This window comes from Nipponia nippon, unplaced genomic scaffold (assembly GCF_047370975.1).
Source record: "Nipponia nippon isolate SJK-2023a ecotype South Korea unplaced genomic scaffold, ASM4737097v1 scaffold_1, whole genome shotgun sequence".
NCBI classification, from domain to species: Eukaryota; Metazoa; Chordata; class Aves; order Pelecaniformes; family Threskiornithidae; genus Nipponia; species Nipponia nippon.
This window is the reverse complement of record NW_028262290.1, coordinates 50,709,202-50,728,958: the sequence shown is the minus strand read 5'-3', so window position 1 is coordinate 50,728,958 and position 19,757 is coordinate 50,709,202. Positions and strand designations below refer to the sequence as shown.

Below are 19,757 nucleotides of genomic sequence, written 5' to 3'. Positions count from 1 at the left end.
TGCTTTTTAAGGCGATGAATAGGAAGGATACATTTAAGAAAAAAGGGCAGCTAGAGTATGCTGAGAGTGCTTCTCTTGTCAGAGAAGAGAACTTCTTCTACAGAAGCTTTAGGTTGAAGGAGACAAAGAAAAACACAAGCCCACAAAAAGGGTGGCCTGGAGGACCCATCGCAAGGGCTGAAAGAGATGCACATGCAGCACAAAAGCGGCAGTTGATGTAAAATACAATAACCTACGTGACATATCATAGAAATTAGAGTCCTATTTTCTGTCACCTAATTTATTCCCATGCACCACCATGAAGGATTTGTCCTGGTGGTACAATTCCAGTCTGTACTGCTCGGCACACTCCATCACTGGTGCAAATGCAGCAGCAGGTAAAAGTAGAGAACTTTTCCATTATTAAGAAGTGTCCTTAAGATTAAGTCTTCTAGGCTAGCTCTCTGCCCAAACCTATTTATTTCATTTTTTACTTACTTAATTTTATTTTCATTTTGTTTTCATTTTAGCCTTCTTTTTTTAAGCTCAGCTATATTTTAATCAAAAAAGGTTAAAAATACCATCCCTGTTAAGTCTGACTTGAAGAATAACAGCACACAAGGAGCAACGTGGGTTAAAAGTTCAAATTTGGCAGGGAAATGTCACTCAGCTGAAGAGAAGAGTATTTAACTGTTCTGGTGAAAATTGGTTTTGATTTGATCATGTTATGACAGTTTGCAAATCCCACTTTGCACTAAGTGATATTTGGGTTAGGCTTTTTAAACCAAACTTCGAAGCAAATGGAAGGCTGTGTTGCCTCTGAATGACTAATTGAACGAGGTAGTAAACATCAACATCTCCCAAGTTGTTCAGTGAATTACACAGTGCTCTGCAGGAGTCTCATCTGGGGGGCTTGCGGGGGGATTTTTTTGCACAGTTATCTTAATGTCTTGGCACTCGCATAGGTGTGCAATGAAAAGCAATGAAGCCAGAAGCACAGTTGGTTCATTGTGAAGGCTGCCTGTGAGAGGGTTGGGAGAAAGGGTGCCTAGCCAAACAGCTAGATATTAAGAATATACTGCTGAGGTCCCGAACTACAACACTCTAATAAAGTGCTGTGTGAGAGAAAATCCAAATTGTATGGCTAGGCACTGGAAAAAGAAAACCAAAACAGGATGTTACTGGCATATCCCTAACTCTCGCCACTGTACATGTGTTTTATGATTGCTTTTGATTATACAAATATACTATCCCTTTTATCGTTCAGTCTAACCCAAACACGAGACTCCTACCTTTCAGTACAAACACAGTGAATGAGGCAGTGTTTTGAAATAAGCTTTGTCCAACACCCTATGAATAGCATATTCTGTAAAGTCTCTTGGATAAGTACCACATATATCAGATTATATTCATGTAATAAAAATAATGTGTTATGTGGCTTTGCACCTTTGAGCAGGTCTCCTTCACTCTGACCACTGCTTCATTTCCTCTAGGGCTTCTCCTAATGTCCCGAATTGCACAACATATTCAAACAACAGCTTAGTTAAGAAAAATAAATCTGCCAAAAGGAATGTTTCTTCTTCTTTTCTCCCTATACATTGAATTTACCTCTATAATTACGTTAGTTTAAGGCCACATGACAGAATTACTCAGTTCTGCCCCATTGATATGTTGGTCCCATGGTTTTACTTGTATGTTTCACTAAGAGGGTGCATAGTAATGTTTCACAGGCAAGAATCTTGAGATTGAACTTTAAAGGCCTGACATTTTTGTGCACAGAAAATTTTAATTTGGTAATGTTTACATCTCATTTAGCAATTAGATTTTTTTTGATTTCACAGACATTTATACCTGGTTTGCTGGTCACAAAAGCAGCTGTCTTACAAGCTGAAGGACATGATAGGCAGGCCATTCAGCTCGTACACACATACACCTGTGTACATAAGAAGAGAGTGCATTCAATCATAAAACAACTTGTATTTTAAGTGCGTATTACCGTTTCACTTTACTATTGATCCACTGGCTCCACTTGAAGAAAGTAACTCTACATGTAAAAAAGGGTATGCAGGAGTATCTTCTGACCATACACGGTCTATGAGGCATGCAAAATGAAGGATTTTTACCTAAATATAATTCTAAGCTCCCGTAAAGGCAGAATTAAAAGCCCTGCTTACTGAAAGCGTGGTGGTAGCTCGACCACTATGCTGAGAAGACAGAAGGAGTTACTTTCCTCAGTAAGGATCATTGAGTGTGTCACTGGTTAATTCCTGTTCTATGCTCCTCATTAGCATTACTCTCAAGTTTCTGGTTATCATATCCGAAATATTAAGACATAATAAGTACGAAGGTGCAGATAATTGGATATTAACCAGAACATACTTGACTGGGCAGGAGGTAGGGCCTTGCTTAAACTAATCCTGAAACGTATTAATCACCAATTAATGAATGGGTTTCAAATTCATTTTCTATTATAGAACACCTCCGAGTATCTAAGCTTTTTCTAATAAAATGAGTTGGAATAACAGGATAGGAATAAGAAACACTCCAATTTGAGGCTGGTTTGAATTAATTCCCTATAGCTTGTTGTTAAGTTCATTGAAAACAATAATCCTGGTATGAGTGACTTTCTTTATAAGGTTGAAAAAATAACCATATATTATAGCACTTATAGGCTCTATTTGCAGGTGCAAATGGTCATACAGAGGCTAAATTCAGAACAGAGCTAGTTCACTGGAGAACTGCTATAGCACTATCTATATTTCTTAAGAGCAAATATAGCTCTGTAAGACAAGCAGCATAAGACCTGCATCAGCTCCAGATGGATGTTGCCAATTAATGTGTTTCAGTGTGAAGACAGGTATACATGTATGTCAACTTCTGTGAAAAAAAAATCGAAACACCTCCTCTCTCCACCCCAGCCCAAAACGTGGTCCACACTGGTCCACTCTGGCGACCCTGGCTTTTGGATGGTGGAAGAAGAATGGTGGGAGGGCAAATACTCAGAGATTATGAAACCTGGTTAAGAAGCCTGGTGGGGTGGCGGGGGAGAAAGTGAGGGAGGGTGGTGATAAGCTCAGAAGCCCCAGCTTTGGACAAGTTTGCTGATTTTGCAGTAAGCATGCATCCTTAACCAGCATTACTAACTAGCTTGACATGGTTGTACTTTTCTCAACTAAGAGGCTAACTGGCTGCACACAGTTAATCTCTAAATAATGGAAGCTTTTGTTAACTGGGCATATTTAAAATCCAAAAAGAAATGCAAAAAACAGAAACACAGTCTCAAGCTTTCCTTTTTTTTTTTTTTTTTTTTAAATCGAATATTCTTACATGTCCAGGATAATTTTTAAACGGATACTTTAGCATTTTTATTATTTGAAATGGGTGCCCGCTACTGCACCAGAAAAAAAACACCAGAGATCCTTACTGTTACTAATGAAGAAAATTATAACAGACATTGTTGAAGTACTATTATTCCCTTTTCTCTCTTCTTGCTGTCCTCAGTGTTATTTACATTGATGTGAATTGCAAGTAAACCAATATTATCCATCTCTGTGTTTTTTCCTTAATTTGTTGACTTTAATTTTAGTAAGTCTTAAATAAGCGCTTACTGAAGATGAAGTAAGATATGCAAGCAAGTAGTCCTTTTATCAACAATTTTGCCACAGAAATACACAAACATTTCAATGGCTCTTCATTAGCAAACAAATCAACAAGTGATATTTTAATGCATGACTTTATTCCATCTCTGTGGGGACCATAGTTGAGAGTGTGATGTACAGTACAGAGAAAGGAATCATCAGCCACAATGTCCCAGGGCTCTATCCATTGAGGACTTCTCAGCCTCTGCTTAAAGAGTGCATTTAATTGACTGATAGACAGTAGCTTCTTTGTTCACAGAAGACAGCGAAGTAATGGCAGCTTGAAAATCGTACCATCTACAGGATCTCCTGAGACTAGTAACAGGGGGATATGTGTCAGGAATAAATAAATAATCTAATTATTAAGCCACTTCCTGTCAAGTTAACTCCAATTTGTTGGCTTTTGAAGGCAACAAAACGAGGCATTTTTCCTCATTATGCTTCTCTTTTTATACCACTGGTAATCACAGGCGGATTAAAGGGTGCCTGATTGGTTTTTTTGTCAAGGAACTGAGAAGCAGCCAACAGTACAGAAAAACAGAGTTGGGGTTAGAAGAAATTTCATGCTTGTCTCCTTTCCAGCTCCCTAACAGCCCACACTGCTGCCCCATACAGTGCTGCCAGCTGTACAGCAAATGTGTACCCCTCCAACGGTGGCCTACCAGGCCACAGGCTCCATCCTGAGAGCTGTGAGATACCTTGCAATCTTGGCAGGTAGCTACTGCTGTCATAGGCATAATTCTAAAGGTGACCTACGAAACCCCGTCAGCTCACCAAATGCAACAATATGAGCAGCTGAAGTTCGACACCCACTCTCCATATTGGCTTCTTTTGTTTCGCTTCCTGCGCTTACATCGCAGGGAGAAACCTCGGGACGTACTCCGTCGAAGAATCGGAGGCTTCTCTGCTAAGAACAGGGATGATTTAGAAAAGCGATGGTGAGGCTACCCTCTGTGCTGACAGCTAAACACAGCCCGAAGGAATGTGCTAAGGCTACCGATAAAGCCTGCAATACAAATGGTCAGCAACAAAGAACAAAAGGGAAGGCTGACACCATGCCATTAATTCAGCCCGTGGTGCCGAAGTATTAACATGCACAGTATATCACTGCAGCGGCTCGGAGGAGAATCTTACAGCAGGTAGAGGGAAAGGAACAACTTTCGTACTGCCTGGCATTACCTTTCGGTAGCGTCCCCTTCATCAAGTGCTATTCATATCACGGGCATTTCTGCAGGAAAAACCTGAAGCTTACGCGTGCTTTGCTTCATTTCTTTACAAAATGAACTCCAGCCTGAATTGTGGGCATTTGTCAAATGCTTCTTTTAGTAGTGTTATCATTACTATTATTACTACTAATATTATTATTTAATAATAAGACAATTTCATTCTATTTTATTAGAATTTTTTGAGTCTAAAGTGCCTCCCGCCCCCAAAAAAGAAAGGTTCATAGATGTTTGCACATTGTGCCCTGACTTAACCATTTGTGATTTTAAAAGCCAGGATGGTCTTTCCTAAAAGCTGTCTCAAAAAGCAAGCCAACCGTTCCTGCTTCCAACCCCTGAAATGAAGCGCCAGCTCCAAGCAGAGCAGCTTGGTGGGCCAAAGTGCGCACCAGGGGGTGGGGGGGCGGCAGGGCCCCCGGAGCCCGAATAGGTGGCACATACAGAACCCGAAGCCCCGCTCCAGCGTGTTTACAGCAGCCTTTGCCGTTTCCGAATACATCTTGAATTTTTTGTTAAATTGCGCAGATAATTAAAGCCTCTTCATATTTACAGTCTGCTTCATTGGTACCATGAATTCTGTTTTCAGTTACTGTCTGCAAATTCCCTCTCTGCACAATTTCATACTAAGCAATAACACTTCATTTTACATAAGTTTTATCTGATGTCCCCATACAGAGCTGCCAGCTGTACAGCAAATGTGCAGCTCTCAAACTGAGGCCTACTAGGCCACAGGCTCCATCCTGAGATCTGTAAGGCACCTTGCTGTCATTGGCAAGCGTTCCCTGCTATCGCTGCTACCATCGCTCCACACTACACACAACTTAAAATCATCTGATTATTAGAATTTGTGGTCCACACTCCATTTTATCCTTTATTTAATCTATCCCCAGATCACACATTTGTTTAAATGTTTTGGCTGGTTTACAAATCATGCAGCCATCTGCACAGTAGGTGTGACACCATTTTTTAGACAAAAGTTACATTACAAAACAACAAAGATAAAGTCATTTGAAATGCTTTGGTGTTTGTTATTCTGCCTGGTTTGCTTGGACCAACTCTAAGAAATAAATAGAATTATCTGTGTAAATCGATGAACATCTATGAAAAACAACACCCAGCAGAACGCAGAGCTTGCTCCATTACCTACGTTAATACCATGACAGCTGAGGAGAGATGACCTGGCCCACTTCTCATCTCTCCTGTACAGATGGCTATTAAAGAGAAAGTATCCCTTTTGTATGGTCCATGCAGAAACCCTTTATGGGCTTTTCAAATAAGCCAGCATTGCCCACAGGAGAGTAGCTTCCTGTTAGTATTAAACAGCCCAGATTTTGTCTATTTTGTAACCCAGCTCCTCACAAAATAAACCTACGTTTTCTCAGATTTAACTCCAAATGCTGGTTTTCCTGGGTATTTCAATCACATCTCCTCATTTTGCAGACAAGGTGACCAAGTTTCCTCTAACTTTTAGACAACTTCTTGCCAGCTCTGCATGTAAATAGGAGATTCCCAGGCATCCAAATGATTTTCTGATGCTAACAAGGTATGATCCATCTCTTCACTATAAATCGACAATTTCCATTTCTTACTACTCAGGAATCAGTGAAAGATGACCAACAAAAGGAAGTCTCCACCTCCTTCCTCCTCTAGTGGGAAGATGCCTATCTTTGGACTCTTTTTCTCCAAACCTTGGGTAAGAGGGACTTCACAACGTCAGTTTTACTGTAGAGTGATTAAACGGACGTTCTGAAGATGTATTACTTGAGGTAAACACGGTGCAACAAGTATTAGTTGCCCAGCACAGCTTTCTGCATAAGCGAAAGGAAAATCATGGGGTTTAATGACCTTAGGCATTAGACAAATAACAGAATGTGTGAATGCCACATGCTAGTACAACCAGACTAAAATTTTCTTGGGCTCCAGAAAGCCGATTGAGGTATTTCCTTTGTCCTGACACCAGTGATGTTGTCCACACATACTGTAATGTACACTGCACAAATGTGAGGCAAATAAGATGATTTATTTTTATAGGTTTATTATGCATGCAGTTAATACATGCATAATGCAAACATGCACATCCACACAACACGCAAGCATATATACATATTATATACTTATATCACTGTCACTGAAAAAATCAAAAATCATGAGTTGCACTAAAATGTGTCTTTATGTCTTCTAATGGTTACATACTACTTGTTATTGTAAAACACAGCTGTAAAATTTCTTTGCAGAGAAATTAAAATGTTAGAGCCCACTTTCTATATACTCTTCTTTTTAAATTACAATTGTTCCAGCATAGATTACTTGGGGTTTAATGAAGTATTTGCTGGTGTAAACTAGAATTCTTCTTGTCAACTGCAGGGTTGCTTCATCCTGTTTTCCCATGTGCTTCCTAACTTCGGTGCTCGGCATCTTTTTTTCTTTCCCTTCGTTTCCTCCTCCTGCTCACACCTGCTACCTCGCTCAATGCTACACAACATCCTCCCCTCAAAAATAAGCTCCCCCCCTCACCACAACAGACTTCACAAAACGTGTTTTATACATGATACTGAAAAGGTTAAAAAAAGAAAAGTCTGTTTATTTATCAGAAATGACCTATATAGAAATTGTCAAAAGTAGGGTTGCAAAAAGGTACTGAATTCTGACCGTCTCACCCTCCCTTTTTGCTCCCCGACTTTTCAGAGGGGTAGTGGCTCTTGCTATGACACTTGGGCTTGCTTTCTCCATCGACAAAAGTAGCAGCAAACTACAAAGATTGTGGCTGTTTCCCCCTTTTATCATTCTCTTTGTCAGCCTGATCAGTCCTCAACGGTAAATGTGCTGCTCTGTTGTGCACAGCCAGCGGCTCGCAATTTGCTCACTATGTTTCATGAGACAGTTGTTTGTGGCTGTTTGGAACACATTTACCTCTTTGGGGATTTATGCACTAGTTGCAATGCCAACCTCCATAGTGATAGAGATTTCTTTCTAACTAAAATAGATAATTAGAAGCTGGTAATTATTGGTCAAGAATTATCAGAGTGAAAAAAATTAAGCTCTTCATAAATAGTTCTTGGCAATGCCATCTCTTTACATTATCTCATGCCTAACAGCACTTTACTCAGAGCACTTACAAGTTTACACTACTGCTGTTGAGCCTCAGGATTTTATGTGGAGTAATCCCTTTTCTGAGTTAGACATGTCCAAACTCCCCCAGTTCTGACCCACTCTGCATGTGCATGTGTGCAAAATCCTAAGCAAATGTTATGGCAACTGTTTAGTCTATTTAGACTGAACTGCATCAGATACTACAGATGTAACGGAATCAGTGGAAGAAAAAACAATGTTTAGCTTGTCTGCTTAAAATAACAGGGAAAATAATAGGAGGAGCAGTGGAGTGCAGCAAATAGAACACAAACAATGGCAGACTCTCTTCCTACCCTCTCAGGTCAAATGCCAACTGTAAACTATGTGAGCAAAACAAAGGGATGCCAGAAAGCCTCCCTCTTTTCCACAGACACCCAGAAATAGAATTTTCTCAAAGAAAGCTACTAAAAATGCTACATATTCCACTCGGAGGGAAAAGTAAAAGAAAGAAGACTGCTGAAGAATTACCACGTTTGCCAGCACTTTCTAAACCCATATGAAATGTGCCTGGATTTACGTTTCCTCCTTTCCCACTCAAAAGCTGAGAAATTGTTTTATCAACAGATTTCAATACACACACTGACAAACATATTTTCATTTGGCAATCATCCTCATGATTAACCAAACAAAAGTACATGCTTACATCTAGGTCCAAAATAATGCCTAAACAGAGGGCCTATTTAAAAAAGCCCACAGTTTGCCTCGCTTTCTGTCCGCTGGCATCCCCTAGCCTAAGCTTGAATCAGCGTGTAGTTTAAGCAAACATGGGCGTTGCTTGACAAAGCACGGTGTCTGGAAATGTGCGGTCAGATCTGGCAGTCAGAACTCTTCAACTTTCACTCACTTAACACAAGCAAGGAATTCCACTTCTTCGCCTCTTTGTCCTCATCTATTCAATGGAAAAGGCTTATTGCCCTGTCCCATCACAAAGATGTTGGGAAGACTCAATTAAAGGCTGCAGAACACTTTTCATGGGAAGTTCTACAAGTAATGAACATGTAGTTACTGAGGAAAGCCACCCCATGACATCTTTTTAATATATAACTTGTATAATAATGAATGTAAATTGTATAGTTGTCAAAGATGCTTAAGGTTACACTTCACTGGGTCATCTGCAGATTTTATTTTCCATTAGGTGGCATAATCTCTCTTGTTGAATTGATTGAAATGTATAATAAAATCTGTAAAAACACTATATACCCTCCTAACAAAGAAGGTTTTCAAATAGCCTCTAATCCCTCTTCCCCTGCTAAATGTCTAGTTGAGATTATATTTGATTAGACAAAAACACACACATACACACGACCTAAAAATACCTACCCTCAGTGGAGCTATTTTAGCCAACAAAGTAATTCCGGTTGCCTTATTTAAAAGTCTAAGTTTCACACTGGGGTTTTATAAACATATCTTTGCCTCAGTGACCTTCCATAATGCAACTTCTCTCCGTGGATGCTAGCAACATGAATTCAGTTTACATCCCAGGACTGTATTCAAGGGGCACAGTAATTAGATGGGACACCATCAACTTTTCTAGGCTCCCAAACTGCTAAAAAGATGGTGAATAGCAACTGTTTCCCTCAGCTGGCTCAGCATGTATCTGTCAGTGGTTCCTACCCATTTCTGAGTGGAGTCTGGCAGATGACTTTCCACCTTCTTGTTTGTCCCATGTCCCAGCTGCCTCCCCTTTTCTCTTTTCCCTGAATCATGACTATGAAGTCCTTCAGGTAAGAAGACACTACATCCATCAATAACCGCAACGCAGATAATGCTAGCATTTTACTATGAGAGGAAATAGCCATTCCTGAGGCTGTGTGATGATGTCTGTAAAGCCATTTATTGCCCCTACATTTGATCTAGGGATTATCACACTGTTTGACTTTTAACGCCTGCCTTCCCGGATTACCTTCCCTCTCTCGCATTTAAAGTCCTTTTTTTCTTTCTCTCTTCCTGAAGCTTTCTCAGTTTCCCTTCCCCAGAGGAGCGAAGACACTACATCTTGTTCTGCCAGTCTCCTACTGGGAAAGCAGGGCAGGAAGACATATTTTATCCGATACATGTAAAAAGGGAGGGACCAATGTGTTTAGGAAACCAGGTTTTTTTTGTTTGGTAAATGCGCTGTGTCAACAAGTCAATATTCATTTAACTGTTTCATCTAATATATTTTTCAGTCTACATATTGATATGCATGCAGGTATCTATGGGTATATATATGGGTTATGTATTATATATATTCACACAAATGTGTTTCCGTGAATGTTTTCTGTATTATATATGAATACTATAAGCCCACCTATGGACGCACATAAACTAAGGCCAATTTTAAATAGCTTGATGTCACCCCTTGAACCTTTCTCTCTAGACAGAATACGGTCTTGGAAAAAGGCCTGTGAACAATGATATAAATTAAAGGGGAGGGGGGAGAGTGAAATTAGAAAGATAGCTAAGAAAAAATCCAATTAGTGGTGAGAAGGCTAACAGAATTGGAGATCAGAAATTATTTTTCCCTGTGCTTCAATTCCGAGGTCACATTCAAAACTCTCCGGAACGTTGATATTCCTTTCACTCCACCCCAACACAAAATCCCCTTGCATTTGCTTAATCGAGGCTACATCATTAGGAGCTGCACTGTTAAGTCTGGCAGTGCAGATAAGAATCTTCCACTGAACACAGATTACCACAAGCATGACCGGCAAATCTCCCTGCATGTTTTGCAAGCTCCTTCTTTATTTCACTGGGAAGATTTTATATTAAGCACGTTTAAATCTGTGTCACTATGGTTATGTCATGAAGCAATATCATGCATGATTAGATATAACGCAGACAAAACAATTACATATTTTTTAAAAGATTCTCTTTCTCATTCAACCTCATCCAGCTTTTAGAAATAAAACACAGGCAGTTAATATCTCCGTTTAAGAAAATCTCAGTCTTTTCAGATCTGCAGGCTGAAGCTAGCTAACTGGATTTGTCCTGCTTTACTGACTCTCTCCTCCTTTCTCTCCTCCCATTCTGACCCTTTATTAAAACTCATCCAGAAAACAGAGAAAAAGAAAATCTGAGTATTTCATGAAAGAAGTGGGCTCTTATTCTGAAAATGTGAGGCGCTTGGGAAATGGGTGGCAAGCAAACACACCACTCTGCCATTTCAGCATCATCCCTTATCCACAGTGTCCGTGTTCCCCGTCACATTTCAGTGTCACTATATGCTACAATTAAGTACACGTCAAAGACTGGATTCAAAGAAAACAGCAGAAATGGTGAGTTCTGTTGTTGGTAATAACCTACTTTTAAATTCCACGTTACTGACCCAGATTGAGTACTGTGAAGCAGTTCAAATTATCTCCTCCCCAAAGACATAAAATATCAAAACTAAGGCTTAATCCAACAGGCAAATCGCTTTCCTACTTTACAACACCAGCTTGTCATTTGTGTTTATTCATTTTTATGAAAAGTATATAAAATGTTCATGCTCTAAATGTATTAAAACTTATTAATAAACTATCCAGAAAAATGGGCTATTAAATTTTAGCAGGTAACTTTCTTTTACAGTGCAGCCAAATTACTAGTGCTCATGGAAGAAATCTGCACGTTACCATTAAAGAAAAAAAAATAGCATCAAACTAAGTATTTCTAAGTTATAAAATGAAATAAACCAGCAAATTCTCTTCTGTTGGACATGTAATTACTGGCTTCTATACCATATCCTTTGGTCTGTGCTTTGCATGCTTTTCTATTATTATAGCAAGAAAAACAGTGTAAAAGAGAAGCAGGAGTATAAAATGAATGGTATCCATCTCTGTCTTGAATTGTGAAATTTGGAAAAGAGGCTAAAACCAAATGAGACAACCCTGGCAATGTTATCTTATTAGCGGGCAGATTATGTGCTTGATAAATTTAATTGGCTGATAGAACTCTTAGTGCTATTACTGAGTTGTTACCAAATTGAAAACATTATGGGTAATCCTAGGGGAATAAGTAAATAATAGGAAAATATGAATATCAAAGAAAAAGCAGCTTTTGTTTTATTCCAATTTACAACTGTAACAGCCTTGTAAACATCAAGCCAGGCTTGGATTCAGGAATCCTAAAAGACTTTTTTAAATGCTTGTACCTTAAAGAGCAGATTCCATTACTGAACAGTACAATTCCTTATTTTTTCAAATAAATGATAGCATTTAATTTATACAGATATGCTCAGGATTTTTTTCCAGACTGCTCAAACACAACAAAGAATACTATTTTATGGCCATTTGAATTATTTATGTTTCCTAATGACAAAAACTCGCCAGTTTTGATTTTGGTACCAAGGTGCTTGAGAAGTACACAGTAGTGTCATTACCATAATAACTTCTGAAATTAAAACCTGTCTAAAACTCTACGGAAAGCTAACATCCAGTTCATTAACCATTCCTGTTAGTTTGTTTTCAATAATGCAAAAATGATTAGAAGTTTAATTTGCTAATCACCTGTGTTTTGACTGGCAGTGGATATATAATTCTCTGCAGAAGTCTAAACTAGCCCTTGCAGAAAATAAAATATGCTAATGCTTTATCAAGTCTAATAATATGAATAAAAAAATCAATCATGCCTAGGTTAATCATTGATGGATGCACAATTAATTTCTCCTTAACACTGTTTAATTTTAGAGGCAATGATGATCATGAGTAAGAAATGGCTATCTGTCTTTCAGAAGTTTTAGTGCTTCACTTACCAATCATGTGGTTTGCAACATGAACTTGGATATCCCATTCATTGTAGAAAACCATCTGACATTTGATGCACTGGTAGGTCTTCTTCTAAAGAAACAAGGGTAGATAAAATTTACTGAAACATACAATTGGAACCATTTCATTATAACTCAAAATACTGAGTTCAAAGTGGTCATTTAAAGCTCTCCAGCAGTGTTTTCATTAAGGCTTAATTATTAATATTAAAAAATAAGACTCTGCAGTTCTGTAGTATCTTTTATCTGAGTTTCCTGAAACTGTAGAGATTGATCTTTTTTCAGCTTCCCAACTCCATGGACAGACTAGTATTGCTGAAACACCAGCTTTTTATTCATGGAAGGCAAAACACAATGAGGATATGTGGGATGTGATCCAAACAACACAGAAATCAATGTGAATCCTTCATTTTATACCAATAGATTAGGCCCACTACAGAACTGGGAAGAAGCCAGGAACAGAACACAGAAATCAGAAATCTGCTTCTCCCTCGTTCTCAACTGGGCTGCAGCATCTCCTCTGCACCATAGATTTTAAATGGTCCATCAAGTTGCCATCTTTCAAGGAGGAAAAAATCCCTGCTAGTCTGGATGAATGGTTACTGTATCCAAGCAGTTGCTTCCATATCTGTTGGCAAGCCTGTACTAAAACTGGGAAGGCTGGCTAGAAACCAGCCAGAGAGCAATCCTTCTGGCCACATTAGACTGGGCCTGACTTACTTAAAAATCATGGTGTATACAGATCAAATTTCATTATAAACAAGGAAATGTACTACCCTGCTCTCTTTGGTGCATGAGAAACATTTTTCCTTTCTGTCTTGCTGTCTTTCAAAAGAGGTCTGCTATTTCACTTCTCTGCAAGGTTTATCACGTGTCCAAGACATTTCAATATCCTAAGAATGCGATTTTCTTTTCTCTTATTATTTTTCTTGACCTGAATTAGTCAGAGATTTGATATTGGAAAGCACTGCTTTAAAAGTGAAAACTAAGAATATATTAAAAAGTAAAATTTTGTTTTTTCATCATAAGACTTAAAATCTGCAGTTATCCAGGCATCTAATGAGAGAAGGCAGATTCATAAAAGTATTCAACTGCATAATTGTAGTACCAAGGACTCAAGTCCTAAGGTAACAGTCCTGGAGAGCTCAACTGTTGTTTTGAAGATGCAATGAAGGCAAGGTAAGCCCTGAACTGCCACATCAAGGCAGTAACTCAAGAGACACCTATCTTTCTGTACAGCCACAGACACCTTGCCTACATCAGCAAAAAGGAAAAAAAAAAAAGGAAAACCATATTTTTTTTAAAGAATGTAAAGTTACAAAAAGCTGGCACAGATGTAGTAAATTGCAGATTTCATGTATATTAGTTGGGGAAGAAGTAGGGTTCACCAGATAATGTGCACTGAAAATCCAGCCTGTCTTGTACATATTATACCCCTGAAAAGTGTTATGCAGCTGGTATTATCGATTATATTAAAAAAAAAAGTTTTTTTCCCTGACTCTGAACATTATTAAAGACTTGCTGGATTTGTTATCAGCATCTAAATTTAGATGCCCTGTCCCAGACAGATAAAGTGCCCATCCATTAAGTATCTTTCTACTTCAAACCTGTAGGCAAGAATACAAACACTTTTTCAACATATGTCATTTTGTCTTACCAAGTTAACTGAGAAATTAGTGATTAATGGAAGTCAACTCTGAAATTAAGTGTTCCTGTGGGCTCCTCTTTACAAATGTCCCATTGCTTCTCATACACAGGGGCTATTTTAATTCCCTTGATGACAATAACAAAATGTATTGTGTCACTTCTCGGTGAAAACAATCATAAGCCTTTTTGCTGTTTTTCATTTAAATCAACTCTAGTTTTCTGAAATGCAACCAAGTTAAATCCTTATGTAGACAAACAAAATCAATGGGCACCCAGAAAACAAATCTGCTTTGACTTAGTTTTACAGTTACGATTTGTAAAGCCTGCTGTTTTAAAAGATACAACACTTTTTCTCTTTTTTGTTGTTGTGACAATACTGGTAACATATTGGTAGAAATTCAGATTCAGCCTAAGGATTTCCTATTATATGTTGGTAAATTTAACCTTACTGCACTACATCTAGATCTATCAAAGACCTCTAAATAATGACAGTCACGATCAAAGATTTATTATGCTAAGCTCTTTACAAGATGCTTTTTGACGCTGACATATAGAACAATATTGCATAAATAACAATCACTCTCCCTTTTTTAAAAACATTGTTTCCCTTTAGAACTAGTTAGAAAATATTTCTTACTCCCTGATGACTGGCACTATATATTGTTTATTAGCATAGCCCTAGCATTATTCCTGATATGTGACTTTGTTCAAAAACAAAGAAACGTAAACTTAATGGCTGGTCTTTTCTCTTGTTAGCACAGTAACGCAGAGTGCATGTCAAGAATTGTTGGCAAAATTATGACTGATGTACATAATGACAACACATACAAAGGTTGGGGGTTTTTTTGAAGTCTAATGCCAAAAAATAGACTCATTTGACAACAACAAAAAAAATAATTTACTAGCACTTACTAGCCTCTTCAAAATGATCTGACATATTTGCAGAATCACACAGAGGTTTACTTTTTATCATGAAGGGAAGACTGTTTTTGTGACTGCTGCTTGATCAAATGCTAGTTCTTTTTTGTTTCCAAACATATTCTAAAATGTTGACATCAACTTTTATTAGCTCAACACACACTCATCTCAAAGTGTCTAAACTTGTGCATGGTTAAGTTTTTATTTTAAAAACAAACTCAGTAAATCCCATTTACTCTTAGATTTTCAAATGATCAAACCCAGTCATTTTCACACCACGTTAAACAAAAGCCACATACTTATTTCCATATGTTTCGCATTCTAAGGAAGTCCTTTTTCACTGCAAGTTACATCTTAGTCTCACAAGCTTTGTCAGAACCACGGGACTCATAACTGCTCACAGAAGCTCCTGGGTCCTGAAGTGCTTCATGGCTGGTCCCAGTTCCCTACTGGGGTGAGATCCAGGGGGAGACTCAGCCCCTCCTCACTCTGTGTTTCCACAAAGGGGAAACTTGGGGGAATAAGACAGAAATGAGCCCTGGAGTTTTGCAGCTCCATGTCCCTTGCCTGGATAGACGGGGAAGAAGCACTTGCATAGCACAGCATGGATGAAAAATTGGGTTGTGACTTGAGGAGGCATTTGAATCTCTCTTGAGTGTCTCCAGCCCTTTGCGATACAAGGTGGCTCTACAGAGGAAGAAGTGCAGGGCTGTGACAGCCATCCTTGCCTTCCCTTGCTGCAGCTCTTTGCAGCGAGAAACCCTGGCTGAGCTCCCTGCCCCTCTGCCCGAGCCACCTGTGCCTATGGAGGCCTCAGCAGAACCCAGCGGGCACCCAGGCCTTGCTGCTCCAGCTCACAGCCCAGGGTATATCAGCTCCACACAATGATGAAGGGCGGACAGCTGGGGGCACTTACACCCTAACCTGCCGCTGCTGCATTTGCCAGAGGACACCTGTCAGCCTCCTGCGAGAGACGGAAACATGGCAGCATTCTCATTCTCCCCTCCAAATGCAAAAACAAGCCGACGCACATTTATTGTTACTGAGTAATTTCATATCAGCAAAGGTGGGCTGCAGAAGACCCTCACCAGTGCATTTCCATATGGACAGGACCAGTATGGTATCTGGAGAAGCTGTACTGCGCTCTAAATTGTGCCTTGTTGCAAAACTTCCAAAGATTTGTTCCAGAAGAGAGCGACACATACATCATCAGATGGAATTAAGAAAGTGGTTTAACTTTTTCTTTTATTTCTTATATTATTGTGGACTCATCTTTTCATAAACACTCTTCAATAAACAAGCCCACAATCCTTCACTAAACCCCCTACTGTCAAGAACCTAAGTGCCAATTTGTTTCCTACATGCTGAGCGTAAATCTGAGGCCCAAGTCATTCCTGAGGCCACTAAAAATTGTCACAGAAGAGTAACTGCTTGGACTAGGTGTTTCACAAGAGCACTGGGCAATCCGGTTGCCTCTTGCATCCCTGTTCGTTTGCATTCCTGTTTTCAGAACCAATTTAAAGCCTTCTGGCATGCAAAGCTTCTCTGTGACTACATTTAATGAGCTTCGGATTGGGCCTTCAATCCACGCAGAGCATATGCATGTGTCTCTCTAACCTTTTGAATAATTAATGTCACCTAGACCTTTAATTATTGTCCTAATCCTCACTTGTCACTTTGCAGTTTTCAGAATTTCCTTTCTATAAAGGTGCCCAAGTGTCCATGTCATGTCAAACGAGGCTTTGCTCCTTTCATAAATGGCCCCAGAATATGGTCTTCCAATTGGTACTTCAATTCTGTGCCCAGAATTTTATTTGCTTTTATAAACAAAGTAAAAGAACTAAAAACCACTCTACTAGAGGATTTACAGTTCTATTCAGAAGTGCTTCAGAAGTATGCAGAAGATCCTTCTATGTAGCCTTCTGTGCCCTGTGACTGTCTGAGGTATCCATACATTCTTCTTTTTCTATTCCCCAGCCTCATTATAAAAATGAACTGCATATGCTACTTATCTGCCCATGCTCCACCTCCTTGTCAAAGTCATTCAGAATTTTATCACCTGCCTATTTTGTTCTGACATTTCCCTCGTTTTGTACTATCAGGGAATTTCATCACCTTGCTACTTATTCTTTCTTCCAGACTACTGATATGCTGCATAAATTCAACAAAATTGGTGCAAATAATGATTCTTAAGGCTTTCCATTATTCACACTCCTCCAACCTAACCTGCTTCAATTCACAAGACTCCTATGCTTTCCATACCCAAGTTAGTGTTTCTTTTCTTTTTTAATCAAACAAAGTATCTCTCCCTATGCCATACTTATCCACCCAACAGATTAGTCTTTTGTGCTATACCATTTCCAAAGCTTTGCTAAAATCCTGGTAAATCATGTTTATAGGCTTCTGTGTCAGCACTTGTGGCTACTCTCTCAAAATACCCTTTATTGAAAATTTTAAGCATGATCCTCCCTTTGTGAATCTTTGCCCTCTATCCTTCATTAAATCCAAACTTTCTAGGTGTTCTTCTATCATGTCTTTGATTAGCCTTTCTCTCATGTTCCTCACTGTTTAAATCAAGCTCACAAACCAGTAATTTCATGCATAATCCTTACATCCCCTGTTAAATGTCTGTTTAGTAGCGTTTTCCCAGGCTGTTGGTACCTCTTCTTAAAAGACTAAATTTATCTGCTTAATGTTTCCTTTTATCTTCAGCTCCTTTCTCTGAGCATTTTGGGATGGATATTTTTCTGTGTTTGTAGATCACTTTTTGTATGCTATATTCCATTATATTATACCTAATCCATACTTCATTCTTCTCCATGGGGAGGATATGCCACAAGCTCCACAACAAAGCATTTTTTCAACAGTATTGGTTTCCTTGCTTGCATATACCATTTCTAGATCCCTTTTTAACTGAATCCCCTGTATCCCCTTTTTAACTGAATACTTGTTTCCTATATGAGAAGTAACCAAAAATATGTCTTATATAGCTTCTAATGCACCGTGTCTACTTTCTCTCTTTTGCGTACAGGCTTGCAGGCATCCCCAGTTTATTCTATACTCCTTTCAGACCTCTCTTGCATGCACTACCAAAAATGGCTTTGATGTGTACCTTTTAACCTAACAATAACCTCCAGTTTACACCTAGGTACACTGTTCACCCTTGTCACACCAGTAAAGGGGACTTTCAAGGCTTTTTCCACTCAGTTTCAGCACAGACCAAGGGCATGGATCAATGACACAGCTGAGACAACCTGCTGCTGCCAAGAGAGAGTGATGCCACATCTCCCACATCCTCTAATTCCCCTCTCCCAGACCAAACATTCAATCACAGTTTTCCTCACATTAAATCCAGGGTGGAGCTAATTCAACCTGTTAAAACAACAGCAAGGTAACCCGACAAGAGAAAGGGAATAGCTTCCAACAAATCATGTGTAAAACCAAGTTCAAACTTGCACACTAGCTACAGCAACTTCCCAGTGCTAACTCCTAATGCTGCCAGCTGATTTTTCACATCATTATTTTATTAAGCGTTTGCAGTGTGTTTGGCCCTGCATGAGGCACAAGAGCAACCACGATCCCAGCTTATTTGTCCATTTAGCCATTTTTCATCATCGCTCAGATTATTTTTGACAGTACCTTAATTGAGGATTTCTTTTCTATCTTCCTGGATGCTTATTTTGTCAACCTTAAGCTCTAAAAAAACTAAGCATATGTTAGCCAGTTTCACTGCATAGTTAGCTATTTATCTTGCTTATGGGGCACTGTCATCTTGCATTTTTTTTGAACTGACTAATTGCTAACTCTTCCCGTTGCTCACACAACACCCTTTAATTAGTATTTCCTGATTGCTTTTAAAAAAATGTTCATACTGATTTTATGAGGATTTTTCCCTTCTTCTGCTTTTGTTTAGCAGGGTCTTAAGTTTAACAGGGTCCGAGTGCACATGCCTAGAGACAGAATACAATCAATCCCACAAGGTAAGCAAAACGAAAAATGGAGAAAAACATCACTTTTTCTAATTTCTTTCATTATGGTTACTTATTGATTTAATACACAAAATGCACTGAGGCAGAAATACAGATGTTCATTCTAGCATTCCTTCCTTCTCTACTCTGAAGTCTTAGTCTGCTGTTCTGTCTTTCACCTTTACATTCTGGATTCTGCATTTAATCACATCTGTCTTCAATGTCTCTTAGTTACAAACCTTTCCTTCCCCTGGCTCATGAAGTACATTAGCTTGCTATGTCTCGCATCCCCACGCAGAAAGAACCACATCTTACAACATTTAAAAATTGCATCTTTTCCCTTCCAGCTTTCTAATACTTTAAATCTCTCTAGGTCTTTGAAACTCAGTACTGAAGTGAGGTACCTGTCTGAAGAGTGACTCTAAAACCTGGCAGCACATGGCTGTATATTTATTTTCTCTCAATTACTTCATATCAGGTTTACATAGTTTATGAGTACAAACAGCTTTAAGTACTGTGAATTTGATTTGGG

General features: G+C 38.9%; 1 protein-coding gene across 12 annotated transcripts in view; it reads right to left on the bottom strand.

Annotated features, from left to right (window-relative positions):
* Window positions 1-19,757, bottom strand: part of ZNF521 (zinc finger protein 521) — a 236,963-nt gene that overhangs the window by 110,071 nt on the left and 107,135 nt on the right. For all 12 annotated transcript variants that reach the window (XM_087754700.1, XM_087754709.1, XM_087754718.1 and 9 more), the window contains one exon: window positions 12,681-12,765. In XM_087754700.1, the coding sequence (XP_087610826.1) occupies window positions 12,681-12,765 (85 nt within the window). The remainder of the gene's footprint in view (window positions 1-12,680; window positions 12,766-19,757) is intronic.